General features: G+C 38.3%; 1 protein-coding gene across 3 annotated transcripts in view; it reads right to left on the bottom strand.

The window, feature by feature from the left end:
* cspg5b (chondroitin sulfate proteoglycan 5b) overlaps positions 1 to 12,064 on the bottom strand; it is a 41,344-nt gene that overhangs the window by 10,317 nt on the left and 18,963 nt on the right. For 2 of the 3 annotated variants that reach the window (XM_063011907.1, XM_063011924.1), the window contains exons 2-5: positions 10,464 to 11,235; positions 6,827 to 7,015; positions 5,530 to 5,605; positions 1,885 to 1,941 (exon numbers count right to left, since the gene is read on the bottom strand). In XM_063011907.1, coding sequence (XP_062867977.1) covers positions 1,885 to 1,941; positions 5,530 to 5,605; positions 6,827 to 7,015; positions 10,464 to 11,235 — 1,094 coding nt within the window. The remainder of the gene's footprint in view (positions 1 to 1,884; positions 1,942 to 5,529; positions 5,606 to 6,826; positions 7,016 to 10,463; positions 11,236 to 12,064) is intronic. The other variant, XM_063011915.1, reaches the window with a different exon arrangement.

Below are 12,064 nucleotides of genomic sequence, written 5' to 3'. Positions count from 1 at the left end.
TACAGTCAATCCAATTTACCAAAAGTTTCAAAGTATAAAAATATCAATTTATTCAGGAAACTCATTCATGGTCCACATATGACACGCATGTTCTGGTGGCAAGCTGCAGTTTATGATGTTTTGTAGAGGAGTTTAACATTACAGTTTGTATTAAAGTTATACAGCAATATCTGTATACAAATGTTGCTAGACTCTAAATGCATAGTGTTAAGATTCTTACGCGTATGAACCAAAAATTTCAGACTGAAGACTCAATTGTGTTCAGGAACTCATGTCAAACAGACCTTATTCATACAACTCTGAGGTGCTTTGCATTGATCACTACACTCACTGATATTGGTGTTTTAATGCCACATTAGAAGTTTCCATAAGCAGCCACTGAGGTGGTGCAGCGGTAAAATATACAAGCACACCAGAGCTGGGATTTTGAATACATCGTATTGAATCTCAGCTCTGCCATCTGGCTGGGATGGGCGGCTAAATGAACAACATTTGGCTGTTGTTCATCCAGGGAAGGGAGCCAGATAGGAACCTCATAACTGATGCAATTACAACCTCTGCTAGCTTAATGAAGGTGTCTGCACAAAGTAGAGGAATAATGCTGATCAGGGTGTGGCTCTCCGTACACAAGGTTGATCGCATATGAACTCGCCTCATGTGGGTGAAAAGATGGAGTTGGCTACTGCTCACATGCCGGAGGGGGCATGTGTCAGTTTGCTCTCCTCAATCGGGGCAGGGGTCAGCAGTAAGACAACTGGGTAAAAATTGGACGTGCTAAAAATAGGGAGAAAAAGGGAGAAAATGCATTAAAAAAAGTTCCATAAGGCAAATCATTAATAGCATGTGCTAAGCACAAATCAGCCATTGCCTATTTCGAAAATGTAACCAACCATGTAATGAATTTCATTTTGAATGTGCCTAGTCGAGTGGGAAAGGCCTAGTACACCTAGCTCTAAGTGTTAAAAAAGAGTTTTAGAACAAGAACTACAGTGTCAAAAAAAAGGATTTGCCCCTTCTTTTTTGCATATTTTAGCATTTGTCTCAAATCTTCCAGCCTACCAAAATTTGATATAATTAACTAATCCAGGTAGTCACAAAAGAACCCCAAAATATTTAGGGAACTAAAGGAAATTTAAAATAACACTGAAAATAGTCAAAAAATAGTCAAAAGTGTAACTTGGAAGAAATTGGTCCTATTACATCTAGCGTGAGGCTAACAAAGCAATTCACAATACTAACATTATTCTAACAGTTCAAAATAGTTGGGCTAGTGTGACAGTGAGCAGGTGCTTTGCAGCTTCAGAGCCTGTGACATAATTAGAGGAACAGTTTGTAATCTGAAGTTTAAGCATTATTGGGTTCTGCAACAAGGCAATAATCTGAAACAAGAACAAGTCCACTTTTAATTAGCACAAAATAAACTAAATTAAGGTGCTGGAGTGAGCAGGTCTTAAGACATGCTTCAAAATTCTGCAAAAAAATATTAAGCCCGAAATTTCTGCACAGCATTGTGAAAGACTGACCTCCAGTTAGTGAACGTTTTCAGTTGCAGTTCTTGTTTTTATAGGTGGCAACTAGTTATTGAGTTCATGGGGCAATTACATTTTTTTACATTGGTCATTTCAGGTGGTGTACAATTCTTAAATAAATGAAAGGCTTCCTGTCTTAAATGACATTTCGTATACAGGTTTAAAAAAATGTAGTTTGACAAATGCAAAAATAGAGGAAATCAGGAAGGGGCAAATACATTTTTACTGAGATACTGAGTAACTGAGTTTAAATGTTAGTGAGGTTATTGCAAAAAGGAAAATAGTTTTTTTCTATGTTAGATGGAGTGTTTCAGAAGGCTAGCAAGAGTCTAAGGCAAATTGCAGCTCATCTTACCTCACCGTAGGTCTCTTCAGTGGGTTTATACTCCCATGAGTATTTGCTCATAGTTTTCTATAGAGTAAGTTGGTAAGCATTGGTCAAACCATTTGGGTAATGCAATAAATTTAGTATTTTTATTCTAAACCCATGACATTTTACAAACAAAGCAACAGCAATGGAATTGCATCATGCAGCCTGCAGTACCTCACATATCCAGTTTTGCCCCCCTCTCTAATAACATGATATAAAAGTTGCAAGTTTTTATTACTTGTGTTGTATGGAACAGTACAAATGATGAAGTTTATGTTATGAACAGAGTTATAGGTCATAGCTATAATGACTTTATTTACAGTATATGGCCAAAATTATGTGGACCATGGCCAATAAAGTCCATACAAACATAGTTTGATGACTTTAGCATGGAGGAATTTCAGTGACCTGCATTTGCATTTACATTTTCAGCATTTAGCAGACACTTTTATCCAAAGCGACTTACAGTTGTGACAGTATACAATCTAAGCAATTGAGGATTAAGGGCCTTGCTCAAGGGCCCAACAGTGGCAACCTAGCAGTGGTGAGGCTTGAACCGGCAACCTTCTGATTACTGGACCAGTACCTTAACCAATAGGCTACAACTGAATTAACCTGCAGTTAACTTTGGGCTGAACTGGAATGTCAGTCGTGAGCCTTTTCGTCCAACCTAACTGAGTGACTTCACAAATGCTCTTTTGACTTGAGTGAGAACAAATTCTTCACAGACACACTGCAAAAATGTGTATAACAAGCTCATGGTCAGGTGTCCACATACTTTTGGCTATACAGTACATGTATTAATACAATGATTCTTAACATTTTCATAAATTATATTTGGTTGAGTTTCACAGAGGTACCCAGAGCATGCAGTCACATGTAAGACATGCAGAAATGAGCAGGTCAGAAGGAAGGGGGAAGGAGAAGATGTGAAGTGAAGGCAGAATGTCTATTTTATTTTTCTCATCATTATACAAAAAGAAAACAATTAATTTAATTTTTTACATTAATTTAATATGTAAATTAAAAGTAAAAAAAGTAAATAATAGAAGTAAAGTGATTAAGCAAAAAAGATCGATAGAGCATCCCTATCTAACAAATAGTAAGAACGGTCTGCATAAGAAATATCTATGGTCATGTGCATCTACTGCCACCTCATTATAGCACTACTGCTACCCAAATGCTAATAAACTATATTAGCTTGCATTTGTCACATATTGAAATGAGTTGGAGTTAAAATACCATTAATTTATTTAACCTGTCAAATATATTTACATTGAAACCATTTTTGAAAGCCACACTTATTTTTTTATATCTCAGTAAACATAAAATAATTATTAAATTCTTTTTTAAGAAAAACGTTAACAGAAGTTTCTTGAAGAATCAAGGTTAAGGTATCCTTTATTTGTCATATATACATATACAGATGTACAGTACAATGAAATTCTTTCTTCACATATCCCAGCTTGTTTGGAAGTTGGGGTCAGAGCGCAGGGTCAGCCGTCGTACGGCGCAGACAGGGTTAAGGGCCTTGCTCAAGGACCCAACAGTGGCTGCATAGCAGAGCCTGGATTTGAACCGTCAATCTTCCGGTTGATAGCCCAAAGCTCTACCCACTAGGCTACCACTGTCCCATTGTCAATTACAATCAGCCACACTGAATCTATTAGGACATAGCAGTGGTTTGATAACACCCCACAGCTTTAGAAGTGGCTTTGTAAGTCTTAGCAGGCTGATATTTTTATATTTTGTAAAATGTAATAAAAACAAGAATATGTCATTTGTCAATTCTCTTTAATTCACAAAAATGGAGAACAGATGGCCAATGTTTTACTAATCAACTTATTTGTTTTTGTAAATCTAAACTTTCAGAATTTAATTTCTGCAACCCATTGAAAACGTTGGAACAGAGGCATGTTAATTCCACTTTTTAACGGGAACGGATGATACTAGTTGTTGCTGTTCTGCAAGTGAAAATTTTTGCCCATTCTTGCTTGATACAAGACTTCAGCTGCTCAACAGTCCATGGTCCGTGTTGTCTGATTCTTTATGAGACAGATCTGGAGAGCAGGCAGGCCAATCAAGCACATGCACTCTGTGTATACAAAACCATTCTGTTGTAGCACATGCAGAATGAGTACTAGCAATGTCTTGCTGACTTCCCTGCCTCTGTCCTAGACTCGGACACAGTCTCAATGTTCAAGTCTAAATTGAAAACATATTTATTTACTCAGGCTTTTGATTAGTCTTTTCAAACTAAACAAGCAAACTTAGTTATGCTGTATTAATTAGTGGTGCTGGAGTCTAAAGCTACTCTCTGTAAAACTGACATTTTACTCTTAACGATTTCACATTGTAACTACATCTTCTGTTGTTTTACCCCGAGGTGGTTCTGACGGAAACCTGTTCACCCTCTCGAGGTTAAAGACTGCAAGTCGAGACTGCAGTGCCAACAATGCTGCTTCTACTAGATGTGACGGAAACCTGGCATGTTTGCACCAAAAATGTCCAGAACTTACAACGGACTTTATCACAGACTGGACTGAATAATGAAGAACTCCAATTATTTTTTTGCTAGTTATAACTTTCAGTTCAATTTAATTTTGTGTTTGTATGATTTGTGTAAATCCTATTTATTCAAAGTATCCTCCAGGCCACACAAGAAGGATGGGGGTCCCTGCTGAGTCTGGTTCCTCTCAAGGTTTCTTCCTGTAATTTTAAGGGAGTTTTTCCTTGCCACTGTCACCCTCGGCTTCTCATTAGGGGTTTTTGGTCTGTTGGTCCTGGATTCTGTAAAGTTGCTTTGAGACAATGTCCATTGTAAAAAGCGCTATATAAATAAATTTGACTTGACTTCTTAGGAAAATATGTCTAAGTTTCAAAGGAATTTAAGCCTCACAGATTCTTGTTACTATTGCATTTTAAAATAGGGTTTGTATTTAAGTGACGTTAGGTTTAACACGGTACTAATTCAGTATGTTAAAATAGTGCAGATGCAATGGGGTCTTCAGTATTCTAACACACTATTTATTAAAAATGACAAAGTATCATTTTTGTAAATACTGCTAAAAGTACCCAGTGTTATTACATTTAAAAATTACATTTTTCCACAAGATTCTAGTTTACAGTAAACCACAAAAAGGTTAAAGGGGAAAAGGCATTCTATGCCTGTGCAGGTGTCAGTTTGGCTGTTTTAATTTCTTTTTAATGTGGTACTCAAGTGGAATAAAAAGGGTTTCTAGTTACTAAAACTTTGCATTAAATAAAAAACGATAATTTTTATACCCAAAGAAGTGCACAATGTAGTCCTAGGGATTAACCCTGCCGTAAAAGTTACCTATCAATATACTTATCAATAACTAGTTACACCAAAGTTTATGTATTTGTTTATTCGTTTGTTTTTGTTGTTGGATTGCTGTTGGATTGAGTCCTAGCAGTGATGGTTGAGTTTCTTTGCTCAAGGGTACCTTAACAGATAGATGAAATGGAAATAAACAGAAAATGGCAATGGACAGTGATGAAGTAAGAGGAAAGAAGGAGAGGAAAAGTTACCTGACAAATAATGTTATCATAGTAAGCCAAAGTATGGGCATGGGGAAGGTTAGTCGGAGAGTCACACAGTTTCCTTACGTTTGCCTGTGAGCCTTCAGCGATGGTGGAGAGCGAGAAGTTATCATTGTGCAGCTCAGACTGAGGCCTGGACTTACTGAGGAGAGAGAAGGACAGAGTATATTACTAAATAAGGCTTGCAGAGAACATGAAGCTCATAGGTGCAGCAGATGGTGCTGACAGGTGATGAATATACTTATTTAAATGTGCAAACACACACAGAATAATAATGACCACATGGACGCTCAAGTGGTGCAGTGGTCTAGAGGACAAAAGTATTGGGGCACCTTTTCTAATGATTGAATTCATGTGTTTCAGCCATAACAATTGTTAACAGGTCAATTATGTAACTTTGCAGCAACAGTTTAGGGAAGGTCCTTTCCAGTTTTAGCATTACTGAGCCCCTGTGCACAAAGCAAGGTCTATAATGACATGAAAAAGCTGGGTTTAAAGAAACTCCAGTGGTCTGCACGAAGCCCTCACCTACATCTATTGAGGCTTTCTTGACCAACATCATTGCACTTCCAAACAGATGCTCTTTTGACTGAATAGACACAAATTCCCACAGACATACTAAAAGAAGACTTGTAAGAAGACTTCTAAGAAGAGTGGCTGCTGTTACAGCTGACAAGATAACGTACAGGTCACTCCATTTCAATATCATTTGTTTTTTAAATAGGATGTCCAACAAGCTCATGGTACGGTGTCCAAATACTTTTGGCCATATAGCGTATAAACATTATGTCATTCTCTTTTTGTCCTTATTGTGTCCGCCCCTCTCTTTCCCCTCCTCTCCTCTCCATCTGTTTCTCTGACTGTGCTTAAATGTTTCCGTCTGCACAGCTGTATGTAGGTCACCCTCTCCCTCCCGCTCTCTCTTTCTCACACACATACACACACACACACACACACACACACACTGATTTACTGCTCTGCTGCATTTGGCCTACTTTCAAAATATGAAGTGATGTACACTTATAAACAAATGCACATGTGTAAACATTCCTTCTGTGTGATCATAAGAATGTGTGTGTGTGTGTGCATTGCCAAAACTAAAAACTATAATTGTCATAGCAACTGTAATTGTCTACAAGCAAGTCGGCCCTCTCATATGGCAGTTGTAGACTAGTTGTTAAGGTACTAGACTAGTAATAGGAAGATCGGTGGTTCAAACCCCACCACTGCCAGGTTGCTGCTGCTGGGCCCCTGAACAAGGTCCTTACCCTCAAATGCTCAGACTGTATTCTGTCTCCTATGTATATAAACCAGTCATATCAGTACATTAATTTACCATGTTCTAAACAACGCACAAACTAACCTGCGTTTGCGTAGCTTCCTATTTTCAATCTTTAGGAGATGGAGTTGTTTGGAGAAGAACACAGTTACCATAAAGAGGATGAGCAACGTGATTGACACTCCGGCCACCACAATGCACATCACTTGGAACTCTGTAATGACAGACTCACATCTGGTACCTTTATTCCAGATGTAGTCCTGCATGTTACACCTACAAAAAAGAGCAGAGATATAATATATCAGTTTGTGATATAAAGCACTGCAAAGCATTGTATTACCTTTGTCTTATCCTGGTCAGGATCGCTGTGGCTCCAATTTATTGGTTGAAAGGCAAAGACATCACGAACAGCTCAACAGTTCATCACGTTGCAGACACACACACACTCACATTTAGTAGTGCCAATTAACTTGACTGCATGTCTTTGTATTTGTGGGAGTAAAGCGACACGGACACAGAGAGAACATGAAAACTCCACACATAAAGGACCCTGGCCACCCAGACGGGGAATCGAACACAGGCCCTTTTTGCTGTGAGGTGACAGAGCTACCCACTGCGCCAACTGTGCCGCCAAAAAATCTTTGATGCCAATACGGACAATAAAGATTTACCAAAGCTTTATCCTGGTCAGGGTCACTGTGGGTCTGGACTCCTTGGAATCACTGGGCACAATGCAGTAACACCCCCCAGACTGGACAACAATCTATCATGGGAACACATTTTCCCTTAGGCATAGCCAATCATGTTTGGATATAGACGCCGGACTGGCTGATAATACTGCTGGGGATTCGAACACTGGATCCCAGCAATAGTGGGTTTGTGTAATTCGCTGCTGCAACACAAATTTGTGCACATATACATACTTTACATTTTAATTATTTATCATGTTCTTTATATAACTCTTTTTGTTAGGATCCTTGTAGGTCACACACACACATATGTACATATGTGCAAAGACCTTAGGGGTTCCACTGACACACAATCTATTAAAGGTCGATCGATAGCTCACAGGAAATCATTGTTGACTCTGTTCAGGGACAGACCCAGACTGCTGGGTAAAAGCAGCAATCAATTTGTGGATTTGCTGTTAAGTGCTGAAATATATTTTAATACTCACAGTCACAGAAGCACACAGCATAAGCTATAACCATAGTTTGAATGTGTAAGTCACTGTTATTTGTCTGAATTAGTTCATGTTGTATGTAACCTTGCCATTAACAGAAAAAAAATATTTGTGTTTGCATTCATGTTTTACAGCACCACAATGTATCGTTGTCAAGAATTCAGCCTGTCTGTGCTCCTGGAGTGCTCATATGTGCCACGCCCCTCTCTCTGGGAGCACATGTTAGAGGAGTGTTTGCTCAAGCCAATGCCCCTTTTGTGATTGCTAATTGTCCACAGCTGCACCTTGTTGTAGATAATGCTAAGAGGATTTAAGCAAGCAGCTTGTTCTTTTGTGTTTAGATTAGTGTTAGCTTAGCGATTACCATTGGCATTTAGGTTAACGTTAGCATGTTTTGTTTCTTGTCTACTGTCTAAAATAAATCTTAGAAACATCTCTGCATGTGTGTCCGCCCCTCTTGTCACGTCTTTGCCCAATTTGTTACAATCATAACATTAATTCAAAATTGTTTACACCATGAAGCTTTAAAGCACCACTCAAAAATTTGAGGAATATACAGAATGTAAATAAAAATAGACGGCCTGTAATTTAATAAATAAAAAGAAACATTTTAAGACAATGTATTATATATTTTAACTAATCAACGTTATTGCGTTTGTACATATTGCTTCCCATTGCCTACATAGGCAGCTGCCTAAGTAGGGCAGATTCTAACAGACATCAAACTTTAAAAGGCAGATTATTTAGACACACTACCTAAACAGCGATTACGTCATCTGCTGGCCCCACATACCTCCACAGTGTTAGCTTACTAAGCTAACAGAGTTAGTTTCAGGCCATTCAATCCAGTAGGCTGAGGCGACACAACCCACTAGCATGACAGCCGACAACTCTCATTGTGTACCGAAAACTTGTCACTGACAAACCGAAATTTGCTAATAAATTACACCCGTACACATTTATGAAAATTTAAAATGATTAAGATTGTGAGAAAAGTAGTGCTGCACTGAATGCTGATATTGCCTTTGCAGGTAAGGAAGTGCATGAAGCTCCCTTTTTAAGATATCTAAGAATTCAGACAGCCTTTTTCTCTGGACCACATGTAGAATGACATAAAACATGCTGTCTATGTAGAGAGTTCACTAGGTTTCCAGACAAACCCACAATCTCATTTAAAATTTGGTTTCAAAAAAGTTGGGACAGGGGCATATTAACCACTGTGTTACACCACCTTTCTGTATTTGGTTATTGTAGTTGTGAAACTGAATTATTTTTCTTCATTCTTGTTTGATTTAAGACTTCAGCTGTTCAACAGCCCTGATTCACTGTCGTATATTGTTCTTTATAATGTGCAACATGTTTTTAATGACACAGTCTAGCACTTATTGCTGTTGGGACATGTGCAAAATGTGGATTGGTATTGTCTTGCTCATTTAAGCAGGGACTTCTTTAAAAAGATCTTTTTGATCTTGGCATTTGTAACATTTGTGATAGTCCTTTTTTCTCAATGGCCCAAAGAACAAAACATTGATTAATTATAAAAACAATTTGTACAGTACATGTTTTCACTTTGCATCAGTCCAGAGAAGTCCGCTGTGTCCACTTTGTGAACTTGAGTCCTAACTTGCATAAGCAGAAGCAGTAAAGTATTCCCAATTACAGAAGCATGTCGTTTTCAAGCAGAAGGTGACAGACACATAATATAGGTTTTTGGCCTTGCTTCTTATGCACACAGATTTTTCTGGATTCTCTGAATATTTGTAATTATGTTATGGACTGTAGATGGTAAAACCCCCAAATTACTTGCAATTTTGCATTAGGAATTGCTGTTCACAAACTGTCCATAAACTATATGCTTGCACAGTTTTTTCATCAATTGGCAAACTTTGACCCATCCACAACCGGGCCTTTTGTTTGTTTATTTTACAATGCACTGCATTCCTGCACCTAATATTCTCTTATCACACCATTTTAGAATGTATTTCAGGCATCACATTTGTAATTAGCATACATTTACAATAATCAATAAAGTTGATACGATAAACATTAAATATTTCATATTTTTTTAATTGTTTACCTTAAAAACAGCTTACAAAACACCACTTTCTGCTTTTTGGAATTAGGTTTGTAGCACTGATTTAATTTTGCTGCAAATGTTACATTTTTAGATTTTTTTAACTTAATTTCTAAATGAATTGATTATTGATTCTTTTTTTGGGTGTAACTACTAGTGGGGCAGCACACTAAGTTGGTAAACCATCCCTGTCAACACTTATTTTGTTCTTAAATAACTAGTAACACAATATTTGTGACTCTTCAAATCAGTACATGCATTTTTTAATTACAGTACTTTGGTCAGGTTTTGGCGTCTGTGCCCACCTCCTGATTACATAAGCAGGAGTCAAATGCCAAATCAAGTATAAAATACTAGGATTCTTTTGTATCTTCATTGGTTAGTAAAGGAAGCTAGAAAACATGCTTGTTTCATTCATCATTCACGCAAGGCAGAAAAAACAAGCCAAAAGAGTTTCTTCTCACCTGCAAAATGCTCCAATCCCATTCACCACATAGCACTGACCCCCATTAAAGCAGTAACTGGTGTAGATGTCACATACTGATTGGCATGTGCCATTTTTGTAAACAAATCCCAAAGGACAGAACATCTTCAGACCATCTACAGCTCCTCGAGGTCCTGCCTGAAACCCTCCAGAGGTATCATCATCAGGGATCGAAGTTTGTAATTTAGAGGGCACCGCTTTTGTAACCAGTCGCAAATCTTCATCCTCCATATCTACTGGCCCCCAGGAAGTTAAATCTCCACCCTGTAGCTCCTGAGGCTGATGTGATGATGTAGGTAAAATTTTGTCTGGTTCAGAGAAATCCACTTTTATAGCATGGCTGTCATCATCTGGCTCACTAAATGTTAGAGATAGATCATGTGAAGAACGGGTGATTGGGTCACGTCTGTCAAGACCAAGGACACTTCCGTCAGGCTGAAGAATCTCAATGTGTCTGAGGGGGGTCATTTCCTCAGAGCTTTCCTCTTTAAAATCCAGCTCGGTTCTGCCATGGGACAGAGTAGGAAGACCTGCACCCATACCACCTACAGCCATATCAATCGGGCGATCCTGTTCAGCCGAGTCAGAATTGATTGTAGAAGGCCAGTTTTCACTCAGTCCACTAATGCCAGGCTTGCCTGCTGAACGTGGTTTACGGGCCAAAGCAATGCGTGCAGTTTCACCAGAAACCACAGGTTTCAAACCTACCCCATAGGTGGCAGACTTAGTGGCATAAAACTCCAAAATACTGCCTGCAAAACACAGAGACAGAATTTGGTTAAATTAAGGTGATAGTGTCAATACACAAACTCCATTTCCAGAAAAGTTGGGACATTGTGTAAAAAGATTTGAATGCCTGTAACACACTCAAAAAGTTGGACAGAAGCAGAATAAAAGGAAAAAGTTAAAGTTAGTGTTTTAAATGATTGAGTATTAAATGAGGATCCACCAAAGGCTCAGCCGTTAAAAGCAATAATGGGTTGTGACTCACCACTTTGTGCCAAACGTAATGAAAGAAATTATCAATCAGTTCAAAAAGAACACGTCTTAATGCAAATTTTCTAATAATCAATTTTCAAATATTAATAAAAATATTCAGGGAATCCAGAAAAATCTCAGTCTGTGTAAGGCAATGCCAGAAACCACTGTAGAAAGTGTGTGCCTACTAAAACTCTAAACTGCCATGCTACTGTACTAAATATAGCCAGGAACACTTCAGAAAACTATTGTCACTCAACACAGTCTGCTGCTGCAACAAGAGAACATAAAGAAAAAAAGCCATTCTTCAATCCTATTCAGAAGCGCCTTCTGAGTTCTCTGGGCCTGGGCTCATTTCAGATGGACCGAAAGACAGTGGAAACGTGTGTTGTGGTCAAATGAGTCCCCATTTCAGCTTGTTTTTAGAAACAACACATATAGGGTGTGTTCGAAAACCTAGGGAGCTCTCTACATAAACAGCATTTTACGTCATCCTATGCACGCTCCAGAGGAGTAGGCTGTTCGAAATCCTAGGTGCATTAAAATGCTCCCTGGTAAGATATCTTAAAATTTCAACGGTATTTTGAGTGAATAATGAGGGAG

The sequence above is a fragment of the Trichomycterus rosablanca genome, chromosome 2 (assembly GCF_030014385.1).
Source record: "Trichomycterus rosablanca isolate fTriRos1 chromosome 2, fTriRos1.hap1, whole genome shotgun sequence".
Taxonomy (NCBI): domain Eukaryota; kingdom Metazoa; phylum Chordata; class Actinopteri; order Siluriformes; family Trichomycteridae; genus Trichomycterus; species Trichomycterus rosablanca.
Note: the sequence above shows the minus strand (reverse complement) of the source record. Positions and strands in the feature narration are given on the sequence as shown.